The following is a 17959-nucleotide window of genomic DNA, read 5'->3' as shown; positions in this document are numbered from 1 at the left end:
GGCCTCTCCCGTCGCGGAGCGCAGGCCCCGGACGCGCAGGCTCAGCGGCCACGGCTCACGGGCCCAGCCGCTCCGCGGCACGTGGGACCCTCCCGGACCGGGGCGCGAACCCGCGTCCCCCGCATCGGCAGGCGGACGCGCAACCACTGCGCCACCAGGGAAGCCCATAAAATGTCTTTTTATCTTATTCATCGTCTCAAAAACCCACGTGAGCCCCGTTGTAGACAGTGCACTTTGGTGGGGAAAGCAGTCCTCTCCCTGCTACCTGGTTCTCTGCCTGGCACACGGGGGGATGTGCTCAGATGCCTCCACTGGCATCTTCAATGCTAAACTGAGACCGAGGGCGTACCGACGAGCGCCAGCTGGTCTTTGCAGGTGACTTTGCAGAGGATTGTCACTGCTTTTCTGTGAGCAGCATCGCTTTTGCTGCATGTAGGGTTGGTGCCTTCTCAGTCCTGGCCTCCATGCAGCCTGCTTCTCGAGACGCACAGGAAGCCAGGAAACCCGCCTTTCCCCTCTAGCGTGGTCTGCGGGGGAGGGGGCGGCGAACGCAACAAGAAATTGAGGGCACATCTCTCTGAAGGGCACACTCGCTAGGACCCGGCTCCCACTCCGCCCTCAGCAGCTTTATCCTGATCGCCAGTGGCACCCGGGCCCGCATCACATGGGCTTCTGTGACTCCCAGCGGATGAGGGATTTTGCTGTTGGCTTGTTCTGCTTCCTTTGTGGGCACAGTGTTTGTAATTCATTTTGCAGGTACTTTTAGAAGCTTCACGCCAATAATGGGGCTTTTGCCCATTTTCCTGCTTGTTTTGGTCTTTTTTCATTTAGTGACAAAATGAATTAAAGTGTTTTTTTTTTTTTCCTTTGTGTGCTTGTTCTGAAAAAAATTGAGGTTTTCTTTGAAGGTGAGAAGAAACTGATGGCTTCACGTTGTAATCTGACCAGTTTTTATAGCATACGCTGTGTGCCCCGGGCCAAATGAGTTGCTGAGTCAATAAAACCTAATTTTCAGATACTCATTGCTGTGTTTCCTTTCCTTACTTTCCATTTTTGGGTGAAATCAGTGCACTCACAGAATGACTTGTCCTGGGACCTAGATTCATAGCTGTATTCACACGGAGCCCTGCCCAAGATTTACGTTTTTGATATTCTACTGAGTTGTGCCTTTTACATGATTAGTTATGTCATTACTTTTAGGCTTAGATGATCCACTTTTGTGATTTGGGCTATGACACAGCGAAATAGTAGAACAAAAGTACAGACTTAACGATGAAAACGTCTGTGTGGAGACAGGTTCCAGACTGTTCACTGAATCCAGCAGAGGTAAACCGACTAACTGCTGTAACCACTAAATATAAAATAGGTGATGAGACTATACTGTACAGCACAGGGAATTATACCCATTATCTTGTAATAACCGATAATGGAATATCATCTACGTAAGTACCGAATCACTATGCTGTATACCTGGAGCTAACACAGTATTATAAATCAGCTGTACGTCAATAAAAAAAAAAAAGCGTTAATGGGATTTCTGTGAAAATTATAATTGCTTACATTGCAAACCTCTGAACACAATTGTTTTAACTCCCCTTTTCCTCCGAAGCCGCCAGGCCTCCAGGGAGCACCCTTGGGGGACCTTTCCCTACTCTGGATGAGAGCATTTCTAGACCAGAAGTGGTGGATGGGGCATGGGTGGGAGGGAGCCGGCCCTGGGTGCGGTATAAAGAGAACCAGACCCAGAAACTGAAGAAATAACAGGTCTGTCTGGGCTTCTTGCCTGGGAGGGTTGGGGAATCAGGAGTTTAAGCTATGTCTCCTAAGTGTTTCCCTTTCTTCTTCCTCGTCCCTTACAGAGTAAAAGCCAGGGCTCCGTCTTTGTCCGGATCCATGCCCCATGGCAAGTGCTGGCCCGAGAGGCGGAATTCTTGAAGATCAAAGTTCCCACCAAGGAAGTATGAGCATGTTTCTTCTGGGTTTGGGGCCTCCCGAGGGCTGGCTGGATGTGTGAATAGCGTCCGGAACAGGGCCAGGTGGGACCTGGGTTCTGCGGAGTTGGAATCACACTTGTCTCCCTGGGGACGCTAAGTTTGGGACAGTGGAGGAGAAGGGGAAGAGATGGGGAGGAGGGGCCGGGCTTGGGAGATCGCGTCACCTCGGAGCGCCGCCAGGACGTGCTCCATGAGAGGCTAATGTTGCCCTGGTCCAGCTTCTGGATTCCTCTGTCATAGCCCCCTTCTCCCTCCCTCCCAGCATGGCCAGGCATTTCTTTAGAGCGAGCGTAGCCATGAGAGCAGACTGGCAAGCCTTGCCGACTGGGCAGGCAGCCTGCGGGGAGAACAGCGCCAGGCTTGCCATGAAGACACCTCTTCTGGTTGTGACTCTGTCACTAAGTGTGGTGTGACGGTGGGTTTCTGTAAAATAGAAGGTTATTTCTCACTCGGGTTGATCAGAGTCACATCTGTTTAACCATAAATGATCTATAGTTGATCTGTCTCTGACACACACAGACACACACAGACACACCCCCATCAACAGGGGATACTCTAGTTTAACCATAAATGATCTATAGTTGATCTGTCTCACACACACACACACACACACACACACACACACACCCCCATCAATAGTTTTGCTTTGCAGAGATCACGACTTCATCGTTCTTACTGCCGTTACCATAAATGTTCACCATCCCACACACACACACACACACACACACACACACACACACACACACACACACACCCATCAATAGTTTTGCTTTGCAGAGATCACGACTTCATCGTTCTTACTGCCGTTACCATAAATGTTCACCATCCCCGTCATTAACAGGACTACGTATTTGCTGCTTTCTACGCAAGCGCTCTTACCACGCGCCTTCTCTCATCACCATCTCCGCTATCAGTAGACGGTTAGAGAGAGCAGAACATTTGGGTTATAGCATCACTGGCCGTGTGCACACCATCTTCGCGGCAGCAGATCTGCTTTTCCCGTCAAAAATCACTCATCGGGTATCGTCATGTGTGCTGCTGTATCATGCATCCCGTATTCAAAAAGGATGAAGTCTGGGGGTTCTGTCCTTATAGATCTGTTAAGGTGGATTACACATCCATGGCAGGAGGACAAATGGCTATTGAACACTGAACAAGCATAAGCATGAACATTAGCTGCAAACATCTTGCCAGTAAAAGGTGCACGTTTTGGGGCCACACGCCTGAGTGTCTTGGTTTCACGAGGACCACGCTGTGACCTTCTCCCCTTCAGCTGCACTGCTCAGTCCTCTGTCTCCTGGTTTTTGACCCCTAGCTCCCAACACCGCTGTCCTCAGGTGCAGGCACCGTCTTGGCTCTGGACCTCCACCCCTCCTCTGCGGATGGTCTCCCCATTTGATGGCCACATGACCCAAGTCAGCTGTGCATGGAGGCGTCTGCTTCCCTCTGGGGGTGTCCTCACTTAACCAACCTTCCCCTTTTCTTTCTCCTGTCTTCCTTCTGCCTTCAATATATATATATATATTTTTTTCTTCTCCTTTCTCTGGCTTATCTGAATATCTAACGTTCTCTTAATCTCTTCGGTTTGTAACTTGCTTCCTATGTTTTTATCTGTGCTGGCTGATCCTTGGAAAGAAGGTGAGCAAACTTTAATGCCTCTGCTATTGCTTCTCTCCCCAGGACAATCCTTTTGGCGGGAAATAGAGAGACTTAGAAGAAGTGTGCACCCTTCTCCTCTCCCCTCTTTGTCCCTCTTCTCCTTCGCTGGTCTTCCATCCTTTCCTCGCCCTCATGCTCTGCCGTCCCTTCTTCCCTCTCCCTTCCATCTCTCTCCTGATGCCCTGAGGCCGTCTCCTAGCCTCCCTTTCTGTTCTTTGAACATCTGACCACACCTCTCTCTCTATCACCTCCTCCTCCTCCTCCTTATTCGCAGTCTCAGCCCCCAAGTAGTGCTGGTCCCTCTGGTCTCTGCTTGTCCTTCCACAAGCTCATGCCTATGGGAGCATAGTTTTCCTTATGTGACACATCTGCCCTCAGAGCTTATGTGCCCCCATACACTAAGCCTATTGGAACTTACCATCCATCGTTTAGGAAGTACCTGCACTTGAATTTGCAGTTGAGATGATTAGAACAAGAACGTATTGTGACGCAGCCATCTCTGAGTTGCCTTCCTTCTTTTTCTTTTTCTGCATTTCTGTTTTTTATAATTTAAATATATTTGACGTATAACCTTGTGTAAATTTTAGGTGTACAACATGTGAATTTGATATACTCATAGATTGTAATATGAGTGCCACTGTAGTGATAGCTAGTCTCTCTGTCATGTTACATAATTATCCTTTCTTTTTAGCGGCTGGAATCACTAAATGCCGGACTCTTAGCAAGTTTGGTGGTTATGATACACTATTGCTGTGTATATTAACTCTGCTGTGCATCAGATCTCTAGGGCTCATTTACTACCTCTTGCAAGTTTGTACCCTTAAATAGCATCTGTCCTATTCCTCCACCCCCATTCCCTGGTAACCACCATTTTCTCCTTGTTGTAACAAGTTTGGCTTTTTAGATTCCACGTGTAAGTGACATCATACAGTACTTTTCTCTCCTTGACTTACTCACCTGGCGTAACGTGCTCCAGGTCCAGCCATGGTGCGGTTTCCTTCTTTCTCATGGCTGAATGATATCCCATTATATGTATGTGTGTGTGTACGTATGTATATAATATGATCTTCTTTATGCATTCACCTGTTGGTGGACCCTTAGGTTGTTTCTTCCTCTCCTTCCTTTTTATTTTGGAGGCATGGGGGGGGAGACGCGGCGTCAGTCGAGCCCTCGGGAGACTGGGCTCTAGCCTTGGCTCCGCACCCACTTGCTGTGTGATTTGGGGATATGTCACCTCATCTTCCAGAGCCTCAGTTTCCTCGCCTGTGATGTAGGCATAGTAACACCTGCCCTGCTTTTCTTAGAAGGTTGTTGTAAGAATCCAGTTCTTGACTAGTGCTATGGAAACACAGGAGTTTATTACCGTGTCTGTGTTCTCAAACATTTATATGTGTATATTCTCAATTCCTAGTTCCCCGGTCACCTTCCCTCCTGACGGAATAGGCAGCCAGCACTGATGGAGCTCCCAGAGGAAGGGAGAGACCCTGGAGGGCTCAGGAACCATCAGAGCCCTCAGAGTCTACAGCCAAGGGTACAACAGGAAGAAGGCACACACCCAGACATCCCAGCACGGATTGAATACTGTGTCAAGCAGCAGCCGTTAGCACAGCACAGGTGCTGTCTGGGAAAACGCCGGTCCAGGGAGCAAAGCCAGGTGGCGGCCCTGATGAACGTCAGATGTAACAGAAGGAACTTTTCCCCGTAGCGTCTAGGCCCCGGACTCCACACAGGTGGGCCGTCCGGCATCCTCTGCGGGCTCAGCCGCAGGGCCCCAGATCTCCTTTGTAGTCACAGAACGCAGCGGCTTGTAGTTGACCTCCCAGGGGGTGTCGTAACCACGAGAGGAGGATATAACTTGGTATGCCGGGTGGGATGCCGATTCCAGGGGTGGGTTAAACCCAGTTCCTGGGGTGAGAAAGGAGCATGGCAGTGAGGACGAGATGGGGCAGTGTACAGGGCTAGCGCCGAGTCCAGTGGCGTTTTCCCCTCTTTGTAACGGGCTGGGGAAGTGACTACAGTGAGAGTAAACCACGTTTGCAGACAGCCGCGTCCTGGTGGCGGGGGGCGGGCGCGGGCGCGGAGGGAGACTGAGGCACGGGATGGGGTCGCTCAGCGGCCTCCAGGCTGGTGGAGGCCGCTGGAGGCTTGGATCATAACTCAGCAGGGTCCGGAGAGACCGGGAAGATGGGAGGAGATCACGACATCAGGATCTCCAACCTGGTTGCAGACAGCCGCGTCCGGGTGGCGGGGGCGGGCGCGGGCGCGGAGGGAGACTGAGGCACGGGATGGGGTCGCTCAGCGGCCTCCAGGCTGGTGGAGGCCGCTGGAGGCTTGGATCATAACTCAGCAGGGTCCGGAGAGACCGGGAAGATGGGAGGAGATCACGACATCAGGATCTCCAACCTGGACGAATCCATAGTAATGCGTCCAGGGACACGGAGTCCTGAGCACAGACATTAACCGTGGGCTGGGGGGAGTCTTGGAAGGAAGCCTTTGTTTTCCAAAAGCAACAACAGGAGAGCCAGTATTTTGTGAGGGACACTTGGCATCCCTGCACAGGAAGGGGGCAGGAGGGCCTGGCCTTTGGCCCTGAGCAGCCTGGGACGGTTTGAAATGGATGCCTTCTCACCTCTGTTCTTCACCACGGTGGTCAATATCCATGTTTATTTATCACTGACTTTTTTACATATATGAACGAGCACCCCGCCTCCGGGAGAATTGATGAGGACGAGGTAACAGAGTCCGTTCTGGTCATATTAACGAAAGCGTGTTCAGCCAGCCAGAGTCCACTGATTTCGGAAGAAGGGACATGCCTGGGATGGGTGAAAATCACTTTTCGTCCAGCCTGTCACAGTTTTCGTAGCTTCGTTGATAGAATGATTGCTATTACAGGGGTCACGTTTGCTGTTCCCAGGAGCCTGTAAGGACTTCAGCTTTCGAGTTCTTCGCATGCATGTAGATGCTGTTCACCTCTAGCCAGTGGTACCTTTATAGGAACGCAGGCTCAGAGCTCCCCTCGTCTCCCAAACAGGAGCAGTGAGTGCCGTGGAGGGCTGTGTCGTAAGGAGCAGTGACCATGTATTCAGAGGCCTATCACAGAGGCATGGCCCGTATTGTTACTGGTTTCGGTACCGTCATTCGCGTGTGATGTGTGCAGGGCGCGCAGCTGGCTCCGCGTCGGGACTGCTCCTCCCTGCCGGTTCTCTTCCCAGCAGCATCTGCAGTGTTGGGTCCAGTTCCTTAACCTGCCCAGGCAGCCAGCAGCCCAGACGGGGACTCGCTGTAGAGGCAGGAATAGCTGGCCTCTGGACTGCGTGCTGGGGGACTCCTGTTTCTTAGAGCGTGGGTCCTTGGGGCATCGGTCAACATGATGGCTCCACGTGCGAGGGCTGCAATGCGGTCACGGGAAAGACAGCAGGAAGACTGCTCAGGCCCCACGGCACAGAGGCGAGAGCTCGGAGGCGCCCGTTTCAGAGGGTAGACGGCCGGTGGGACAAGTGGACACCTTGAGCCTCCACCCCTTGCTCTCCCTCCGCGAATCTGGGTTATGTGATTCACGTCTCAGCCTATTTCCCCAGACAGGACTTGAGATGGATTACGACCAAAAGCATAAATACAAATGGATCATTTTGAAAGGGGACAAATAAAAAAGAATCATTAATTTGGGGGGAAGTGGGAAGTGCAGGGGAAATAATGATCGTAGAAATAAGAAAATAAGGGTGATGGATGCAAGTGAGACAAATACATTCTGAGCTTCCTGGTAGCCAAGGCAGAGAGGACTACGGTTTACATAATCTGCAGAAATAAGCATCTGTTTGGTGAAAGGAGGCGAACTTTTTCCTGTTGCTAAAGCATAATTTTATGTAAAGGACGTGAACAATATAAGGGACATATTTTCAGTAAATATGAGTTTTATATAAGGTGCTGGAATGTTCTTCCTATGGCCATTTCTTAAACTGATTCTGGGTAAAAACTGAGGATGTCATGTTTCACTGTAGTTCAGGAAAGGTTGTACTACCAAGTTACGTAGGTAGATTTCTGCTGCGCTAACTCAACTCAGGGATAAAGCTTAGAGCAGAAATGCCATTCAGGCTTTAATTCTCTCTGTGGAATCCATGTTTGGAAATATTTTTTTAATCTACTAAACTGCATTTATTAAGGAATAATTCATCTTCTCATTTCCATAAACTGAAAACATATAGAACTGCCATTAAGCATTTTCTGATGAGTGTGAGAACATCAGTGTTACCACGTTGGACTAATATAGTTCCAGTTAAAAAGCAGAGAAACGTGACATTTTTAGTTAGCTCGAGTGACCCCTTAGGAGGAAAACATTAATTCCATTAAGCTTTGTAAATTATTGGAAGTTGTTCTCAGTTACCTATTACTGGCTTTCTAGACATTCCGATCTGGTAACCATGACTTTTGCAAAAGTTGCCCGGGAAGACCCTCCCCCAGACTCTGGTGCCCACCCAGCTTCAGGGGCCACTCAGCCCGGCCAGGACCCGAGCGCCTCTGCCTTCTCAGTTTTCCAGATGTGAGGCGTGGATTAGTGAGGTTTCGCTAGGGAAACAGAACTAACAGGATATGTGTATGTACATATATTTTAGAGATATATATATATATATATATATATATATATGTATATATATATATTTATTAGGAGGAATTGGCCCAGGAGAGTATGCAGGCTGGGAGGTCCCATGGTCTGCTGCTGGCGAAGGTGGAGCCCCAGGAGAGCTGACGGTGTAAGTTCCAGTCCAAGTGCCAGTAGGCTCGCGCCCAAGAAGAGCCAATGTTTCAGTCTGAATCTGAAGGCATGGAAAGGCTGATGTCCAGGTCGGCAGGTAGAAGGAGTCCCCTCTTACTTGCAGGAAGGTCAGGCTTTTTACTCTGTTCGTGTCTTCAGCCGATTGGATGAGGCCCACCCACATTGCAGAGGGCCGTCTTTTTCATTCAGGCTACCCATTCAGATGGCAATCTCATCGGAAAACACCCTCAAAGACACACCCAAAAGAACGTTCAACCCAATGTCTAGGCATCCCTGTGGCCCAGTCAAGCTGACACGTGAAATGAGCCATCGCAAGGCTTGTACTTTTTTAAATTAAATTAAATTTTTTTTTGGCTGCGTTGGGTCTTTGTTGCTGTGCGTGGGCTTTCTCTAGTTGCGGCGAGCGGGGGCTACTCTTCTTTCCGGTGCACGGGCTTCTCATTGCGGTGGCTTCTCTTGCCGCAGAGCATGGGCTCTAGGTGCGTGGGCTTCAGCAGTTGTGGCACGAGGGCTCAGCAGTTGTGGCTCGTGGTCTCTAGAGCACAGGCTCAGTAGTTGTGGCACACGGGCTTAGTTGCTCCGCGGCATGTGGGATCTTCCTGGACCAGGGCTTGAACCTGTGTCCCCTGCGTTGGCAGGCGGATTCTTAACCACTGTGCCACCAGGGAAGCCCAAGGCTTGTACTTGTAAGGTCTGTAATCCTCTTTGTAGTGGGTTGAGTAGTGGTGTCCAAAAAAGACATGTCACAGTCCTAAGCCTGGAATTTGTGAATTGGATCTTATTTGGAAAAAGGGTCTTTGCAGATATAATTAGTTAAGGATCTCGAGAAGAGATGATCCTGGACTTAGTGGGGGGACTCAATTCCAGTGACAGGTGTCGTTATAAGAGAAAGAGATTTGAGACACACAGACACGGGGGAGAAGGCCATGTGAAGACAGAGGCAGAGACTGGAGCCATGTGGCCCTGAGCCGAGGAATGCCTGGGGCCGTCAGAGGCGGGAAGAGGCAAGGAGGCCTTTTCCCTTAGAGCCTTTGGAGGGAACATAGCCCTGCCGAAATCTTGATTTCAGACTTGTGGCTTTCACGACCGTGAGAAAGTAAACTTCTGTTGTTTCAAGCCACCCAGTTTGTGGCAGTTTGTTACGGCAGCCGTAGGAAACTATTACAGTGTTCCTCTGGGCAGGAGAACAGTAAGCAGACAGTCCTAGACCTGGTTCTCTGATAGGCTTGTTGGCTTGCTCTGCATCCCAGGAATCCACTTTGCGTCTTCTAAGATTGCTTGAAATAGGCTTGCTCACTTCTTGATGCTGGGTTTTGAGGGTGTTGAGAGGAGTCTTGGTACAAGCGTCCTTTTGCGTCTCCTTGGATGCCTCACATTCCGTCCTGCTTGGATGAGATTGGAGAGTCTAGGCGAGGCTCAGTTTAGCACGGATTGTGGAAGGACACTCACTGTGGCTAAGAAGAGCAGCTTATTCAGTTCAACAACTGTTTTTCCATTTATAGTTCTGTTTCTAAGGATGATTGCTGGTTTAAGTGAACACTTCTGCCTTGGTAAGAGCTATCTGTAAATAAGGATGTTAGCATGTTTTAAAGCTTGAAACATTTCATAATTCTTACCTTTGACTTTGAGGAGAAAGGTTCATAAAACCACCCTCGAGGATCAGTCAGTGATCAATCAGAACAGAATATCTGAAAGTGAAAAGTCTTGTAACCACAGATATAAGTTGATAAATAGATAATTAAATGAATTGAGTAAATAGATAATTAAGTGAAATGAATTAAATATAGCTAATGCTTCCTGTGTGCTGTGTGCTTTGGTAAGAACCTTACGTGCATTATTTGTTTTTATCCTCACAACAACAGTATGAAGTAGGTACTAGCTTTAGCCCCATTTTATAGTTGAGGAGACTGAGGCTCAGAGAGTTTAATAAACTTATCTGAGGTCACACAGCTTCAAGGAGGTAGATCGAGGACTCAGACTCATTTTGTCTGACTCCAAAGCCGTGCTCCTACCCTCTCACCCGAGTGAAGAATTTCTACCTGGGCTGGAGGTGGCATGGTCTCAAAGTGTGTTACTGTAGAATGATAGCCTTTTGTTTAAAAACATTTCCATGGTCTAACAAACTGTAGAAACACTAAATAGTAAAATTTATTTGACCAGTTAAAAGTTCGAAAATCCCTGCAGTAAAGGAAAAGGTTCGACTTCGTTCAGCCCTTTTCCTGCTGAATGCCTATTAATATCTTGGGGAACCAGTGGTCTGTAGAATGTACTCTGCAATAATCCTAGGCTGGAGTGAACCAGAGCTGTAGCTGTTCACACTGGTCGGTTGTGGGTGGGACCTCCCCTTGCTGTCACTGCCTGTCCCCAGGCATTTGTTTTTAATAGCAGTGGAGCCGAGAGGGTCGGGTTTATATTTGATATCTTTATGGGCTTTTTGGTGCCTGCTCTTTGATTGCCATTGAAATAGGCTGGAAAGAGCGCAGAACACGTTGACTTACACTTTTTTGTTTTCTGTAATGCTTGTCATCTTCAGAGTTCAGAAAAAAATTAATCGGTGCCATCTCCATGCCGTTGTTTCCCTGCGGAACCTGAGATGGCTCCTGGCCAACTTGCGGACGTGCACTCAGGCCTGGCAAGACCGCAGGCCGCGGGCTGTTAGCGGACAGGCCTGACTCAGGGCTCACAGACAGTGATGCCAAAAATAGGAAAACATGTAATGGGAAATGAACTTGAATTTTTAAAATTAACTTGTTTTTAGGCTCATGATTGAAAAAAATTGAAAGAGAAGTGGTGCTTTCCTTTTTGAAAGCCTCAAGTCATGTCCAGCTGAACTGGGGCAGCTCCTGCCAGATGGGCTGGCTGGGACCTGGAGCCTGGACCCTGTGCAGGTGGCGCTGAGAGCAGAGGACAGTGGATAGAATTTGACATCCAATGTCGGGCCCTTCTGAGGGTGAGAGAGCTGCTTATAATCCCGCCAGGACAACAGTGGTAGGGCAGCTGTGCTGCGTAACTGGGCTCTTCAATAGGAGATGTGGGAGTGGGCGGCCTAGCCTGGCCGTGGCTGCCTGTGTGGGTGGATGGGAGGGGCCTGCGGGAGGAGAGAGGGAGAGAAGGAGGAGGGGGCAGTCAGCTTCTGGTACCTGGCGCTCACAGGCAGAATTCTTCTTACCCGGGAAGAACTGGCCTCAGTGATGTGCTGGTGCACGATGGCTCTTGCCACCTGATGACATTTTCAGAAACTTTGCAAGCTGGTCTTTGCACCATTGATGATTGGAATTGGCCACGGTGGGCGTATTTACACCACGGAAATCAGTGAAGGTTCCAAATCAGCCACTCGACCGTCCGCACCCAGGTGGTTGGTAAGCGTTTACCAGCTTACAGTGGGTCAGAGCCCCAAGGATGGGGACAGGGTGCACAGTCAGAGTGCCACCGTGGGCTAGAGCTGTCCTGTGCGGGGACGGGCCGGGACCCGAGGGTGTCGTGTGATCCCTGCCGTGGATATTAAAGGGCTGCTGGTCGGAGAGGGGCCGGCAATGACAGTGTCTCCGCGGGGCCTCTCGATGGGTGCTGTGTCCGTCACCTCTGACACAGAAAGGAGCTGCCCACTTCGGTGCTCTGCCCCAGGCACACCGATCCTCCAAAATACCGAGGCTGTTTCCCTCTCAGGCCTTTTGCTCGCCCTTCCCTGCGCCCGGGGGCCTCCAGGTAGCGCAGGACGCATTCTCCCACCACCACGGGGTCTCTGCCCGTACAGACATCCCCGCCCGCCCTGTGTGAGGCGGACCTCTGTCTCTCTCCGTCCGCCTCGTCTTGTTTTTCTCTTTCTAACACTCAGCGCTGCTGGATGCTGAGTAGCATATTTGTATCTTTGTTTTATTATCCCCGTCGGCACTACACTGGAAGCTCCAGGAGGGCAGGGGGGTTCCACCCCGTCGGCAGCACCTAGAACGGGGCCTGGTACAGAGCAAGCACTAAATCAGTATTTGTTAACGAATGAACAGATGGATCACACGTACCAGGCCTGATCCAGTGGTGGTGGCTTGCTGGAGAGTGATGCTGAGATGGCTCTGAAGCTCCATCCAAGGGCATAGGAAGGAGGGCTGTGATCCCTCAGGGCTGTCTGTAAGGTCGGGGGAGACAGCACCATGGTACATGTACCACAGCGGCCGTCCCTGACCCGGCTCCTCCGTGGCCCCTTCAGTTACCTAAAGCGTTTAGGAAGAGTCTAATTGTGCCCGGAATGGCTGTGTGTAAGGAGTCCTAGCCCTTTGAAAGGTCACATTTTCATCCATCCATCCATCCATCCATCCATCCATCCACCCAGTGAATAATTGAGTATCACTATGTCTGAGATACTCTGCTGATGGCAGGTGATGCGGTGGTGACTACAGCTGGTCCTGGCCCCGTGTGGCTTCGGCCTGGGGAGGATTCAGAAGTCAAGTAGCTGTTGATGAGCTCGGAGGCACCAACAGAAGAAAAAGAGCAGGACAGACAAAGAGCCAACCGGAGGAGACCAATTTTGATGGGGCCCAGGGTGCAAGAAGGGGCCATTTGAACCGAGACCAGAGGGCTGGGTAGGAGTTTACCAGGTTGGGGGGCAGGTGAGAACCTTCCTGGGCGAGGGAAGGGCATGTCCTCCAGCCCCAAGGTAAGAAAACCCCGGCCTGTGCGGGGAACTGGGAGGAGGCGAGGCCAGCGTGCGCGCAGCACGGAGACTGCGGGCGAGGGGGTAGGGCGGGGTGACGGCTGAGCCTGTGGAAGGAGGCGGGAGGCATGGCTCAGAAGGGGGCTTGTCAGCCATGTAAGTAGTTGGGAGTCTCTCCCACATTTTAAAAGTCAGCAAACATTCATTCATGTGTAGAGGACATACCGAAACAGAATTAAAAACCGTAAGTGCATCCAGAGTTAGACCTCAGGGAATGTGCACTTTGTGAACATGTCACTGGCTGCATTCGGCGAGGCCGTGGATGGGAAGTTGACCCGTAGGCCCGGGTGGGGATGGAGGGACTGATGAGCTGCTGTTCTTGGTGCGCCCACAGAGGCGCCTTTGGGCTCCAGTTTGCAGCTGAGCTTAGTGGCTCCTGGTACTCCTTGCACTTGGATCGGTGGGTGGTTTAACACTCGCTCGCGTGGGCAGCTGGGCTTGTGCACGGAGCTCCTCAGCTCCGGTTCGGGGCGTGCATGTCTGCGTGCAGCCCTCCGTCTGTCCGTCCGTCCCGTCAGGCGCCGCCGGGGCGTGAGAACAGCGCACCTCTTCTGCTGCCGCTTTAGCTTCTCTTCCTCACGACTTCGTTAGTCCGGAGGCGTCCATCCCGCTCCAGCTCGCAGAGGCACCTTCCACACTGTCTGGCTTCCCTGTGGGTCTGAGCCTTTTGAAATGAGAGGCGAGCAGGTGATCATCTTCACCTCCGTCAACCCTCAGTTACCCAGTGAGCAGAGGTGCAGAGGAGAAAGCACGGAAACATTGAAAGGGGAAGACAGTCTGGATTAGTGTCTGTTGGGCCGTGGGGTGTAAGCAGACACACGTGCTCACAGCTGGGCTTGCTCTCCACCTTTATGCCTGGTTGCTGCTTTGCCTGCTGACTTTTCCTACGAGTTGCAGAAAGAGGCCCTCTTAGATCACTGCAGATGAGGGACTCATGGATAATCAAGATTATTTTATTTAGATCTCATATGGTTATTCCCTTCCCTTGATCTTTGCGGCGGGGGGTGGGGGGTGGGGTGGGCGCGGTCGTTGGATCTCCTAGTGTTTGCGTGACATCGGGTATGCTAGTAAAACTTTCTGTGCCTCTTTCTTTACCTGTAAAATGGGGACAGCAGCCTGTATCTGTCCATGATAGACAATCACTACAGCCTCGGTTCCTCGCATCCTGGGAAGGAACGTGATTCCAGTGCAGGAAGGAAACAAATTAGCCCTGAGACCACACTGCCGTGCCCCTCTGGAGGGGAGGGTCTGAGGGAGAGGGGGGAAGAAAGAAGAAAAGAAGGCCTTTCAGTTAACCTCTTAGCTTGTGACAATGAGGCCGAAGCAGACTTTTATGAGAACCACATTTGAGCCCTGGTATAAAAAATGAGAGCAACATACTTTAAAAATTATTTATGATTTTAAGCACATGAAAGGCGTATCGTGTACCCGGGGAGGGCATGATGGGGAACAGCTGGCGAACATGTGTCTTTGCCGTTTCTGAGGATGTTCCTCGTTCTCCACCGTCCAAGAATAACAGTAATAACGATGCTGCTGCTGGGTATTAACGACCCTAAAGAGCATCGGCGCGCCTTTCGTGGACCCTGCAGAACACGGGGGAAGAGCCAGGCTGCTGAGCTCGGTGGGGGCCGAGAGGGAGCTCCGGCCTTCTGCCTTCTCGGGCACCGACCACGCAGCCCTTCGAAGGATCCGAGGTTTAAGAAGAGAGCCTGGATAGGGGAGTCGGGATACCTGGGTTCTGAGGCCCGGTTTCAGCCCTGACGCTGGCGGTTCCCTGCCCCTCTGAGTCTCCGTTTCCCTGTCTGTAACATAGCGAGGCTAACACTGCTGGCCGGGCCTGGCTTGCCGAGTCTTCGGGGCCCTGGTGACCTGCAGCCTGTGGGATTCCAGGGTGAGCATCCTGTGTGTGGAGGGGTCATCCTCATCGCCGTGCTTCTTCAGCTTCTGGCACAATGAACCGGCCGACCCCCAGGCTCGGCGCCCGGCACCCAGGAGGCGCCCAGACGTGTCTGTGCTGAGAATGAATGTCTTTTTCGTTAAATGTCTAAAGCCAAAGAAGGTTACGCTTGGGTGGTACTTTCAAAGCCATTTAATCAAGTTCTGTCTTTTATGATTTGTGAAGTGGGTCTGGAGCGGGGCTCAGCCTCGGGCTAATTATCCCCATTGGTGAGCGGACCCCAGGACTCTACCCAACGCCCCTCGAATGGTGAGCTTTCCATCCTGGCTGGTGGGGAGAGGGGCTGTTCCCAACCCCCGCAGGCGGGTTTTCTCCAGCGTCCGGTAGCTTCCTCACACCCCGCTGCCCAGTGCTCCAGGAGGACTGTCTGCAGGATCCTTCATGAAGCTCTCTCCCCTTGGCTGCGCTGTCCTGGGAGCTCTGGTTGCCCTGGTCTCCCCAGACCTACAGCTAAGGCTCCTCAGCCCAGGGAGTGTGTGGGCCTCCACCTGCTTCCGCTTCCTGCCCCGCAGCCCCGGACCTCTCTCCAGGCAGTGAGCCGGAGCGACCCCAGGAGTCACCGTTTTCATGTCCTGTCTCTCAGGAGCTCGTTACTGCTCCATGTCCAGTATCTTGAAGACTGCCTTCTTAGTCTGTTTGGGCCCCTCTAACACAATACCACAGACTAGGGAGGCCTGTACACAACAGAGCTTTACTTCTCGCAGTTCTTCTGGAGGCTGGAAGTCTGAGACCAGGGTACCAGCCTGGTTGGGCGGGAGCCCCCTTCCTGGTTCGTAGCTGGCACTTTCTCGCCGTGTCCTCACGTGGCGGAAGGCGCTGGGAGCTCTCGGGGGTCTCTTTTATAAGGGCACCAGTCGCATTCACAAGGGCGCCACCCTCATGACCTGGTCACCCCCCAAAGGCCCCACCGTCCAGTAGCCATCACGCTGGGCATCAGGAGTCAGGATGTGAACTTTGCAGGGGCACGAACATTCCCACCAGAGCAGCCATTACTGCATGCATTTTTTTCCTCTGGGTGTTCTGGTTGGTTCAGGTAGGGTAAATCTGGTCCCTGTTACTCCATCCTGGTGGGAAGTGGAAGTTCCCCGATTCTCGCTTTAGAGATGAAGAATCTGAGAGGGAGCCACCTGCCCAGAGTCATACAGCTCGTTAGCGCCAGCAAGGACCGGGACCCAGGTCATTCGCTCCGTAGACATAGCGTGCTCCTCCTGTGTGCCAGGCACACACGGCGTGCTCCCCGCTCCCCAGATGCCCACGGTCTGCTAGGGAGACAGACGCGTGAACCACGAGTTAGAGATGAGTGTGGCAAACGTATGACACAGGTATGCGTTCACAGGATGCTAAGGAGGCATGACAGCAGGCCAGTGGCTAAGGAGGGTTTCCTGGGAAAGCTGGTACTTGAGCCCAGTGGAGGAGGAGAAGGAGGGTAATTCAGGTGGAGAGGGAGGGGAGAAGTTCCAGGAATAGGTACGACACGTGCAAAGGCACAGAGGCAGGAAGCAGGTCCTTTGTCCTCCAAGCTTAGCATCCATGGTAGCGTGCATGGGGCCGCCCGCCATGTTTGACTGTGGCCGTGGGCCGTGTGTCTGCCCGGGTGTGCGTGTAGGACCTCCATCAGGGCTGTGGGGTGGAGGTCGCCTTGACGGTTCCGGTGGGACTCTGGCCTTTTGCACCGTTTACATTTTTCCCGGAGGTAAATGATGCTATTTGTAGGGCTTTGGAGCACCCCTCCCCCCATCGAGGAACAGTCAGAATTTATCCTGGTCCCATTCCTGGTCCCTCCAAAAACAGGCCACAGGCCCCATTCCCCTCAGGCCGATTCTCTAGGGAGCTCTGCCAGACCCGCTGCTAAGAGAAGGTTCAAGACCAGCTCGGAGGTGCTCAGCTAACCGTCTCCCAGGACAAGGCCCTGGGGCAGGTGCTGGTTGTTAACCCGCATGGATTGAATACAGGCCTCCCTGGCCTCTGCCGGGACTGGGCCACCCCGCGCGCCCTTGCAGCTGCCGCCGACAGGCCGGGAGACCTTTTGGCCGGCCAGTGGCTTTGGGCTGCGGCTTTATTCTCCATCCTGGTTTCTTTCTGCCAGGGCCTGTTACCTGACGACTGTTCTGTCCCCAGCCTGGGCTCCTGCAGTGGCAGCAACTGCTGTCGTCAATGCTGGGTCCCCAGAGATCCATCGTTCGTTCGTTCGTTTAACCATAGGGGATGGTTTGGACAGTGTCCTGCCTTCGCGGAGATTGTTCGGTGGGGAGGCTGGACATGAGTCAGATAATCATTCAAATAAATGTAAAATCACAGCTGCGATAAGTGCTGTGAAGGGGAGGAATTTGGGCCCTCGAAATGCTGTGAAGGTGGGACCTGACCTTGTCTGGAAGCCAGGAAAGACTTCCCCCAGGAAGTGACAGTTGAGTGAGAACTCAGGTGTGAACAGAGGTTGGTGAGGGGGAGGGAGAAGGCGGAGGGTATAGAGCACTGAAAATACTGCCCGAGGCTGGTGGCGGGTGCGGTGAGCAGGGCACCTGGGGCAGGGAGAAGGTGGAGACTCCTACAGGACCCCCCAGGCTGTGTGGAGAGCTGTGGTTTTTATCGTAAGAGCAGTGGGTAATGGTGGAAGACCTTTCCGCGGGGAGGTGACACGATCAGAGTTTGCTTCAGAAACATCACTCTGGCTGCAACGTGGAGACCGAATTAGAGGTGGACGAAAGCACCGCATCTGCCTAGTTAAATCCAGAGTTCAGGTAAACGATGAATACTTTGTTTAGTATCAACATAAGTATGTCCTAAATACTGCAGCGGACATGCTTATACAAAAAAATTATTGTGGCTCTAGTATAATTTTTTTTTTTTTTTTTTTGCGGTACGCGGGCCTCTCA

At 51.9% G+C, this 17959-nt stretch overlaps 1 protein-coding gene across 8 annotated transcripts in view; it reads left to right on the top strand.

Moving 5' to 3' along the window:
* Positions 1-17959, top strand: part of ANO2 (anoctamin 2) — a 299540-nt gene that overhangs the window by 72968 nt on the left and 208613 nt on the right. For all 8 annotated transcript variants that reach the window (XM_055085431.1, XM_055085428.1, XM_055085433.1 and 5 more), the window contains one exon: positions 1860-1958. In XM_055085431.1, coding sequence (XP_054941406.1) covers positions 1860-1958 — 99 coding nt within the window. The remainder of the gene's footprint in view (positions 1-1859; positions 1959-17959) is intronic.

Source organism: Physeter macrocephalus, chromosome 6 (assembly GCF_002837175.3).
Source record: "Physeter macrocephalus isolate SW-GA chromosome 6, ASM283717v5, whole genome shotgun sequence".
Taxonomy (NCBI): Eukaryota; Metazoa; Chordata; class Mammalia; order Artiodactyla; family Physeteridae; genus Physeter; species Physeter macrocephalus.
Note: the sequence above shows the minus strand (reverse complement) of the source record. Positions and strands in the feature narration are given on the sequence as shown.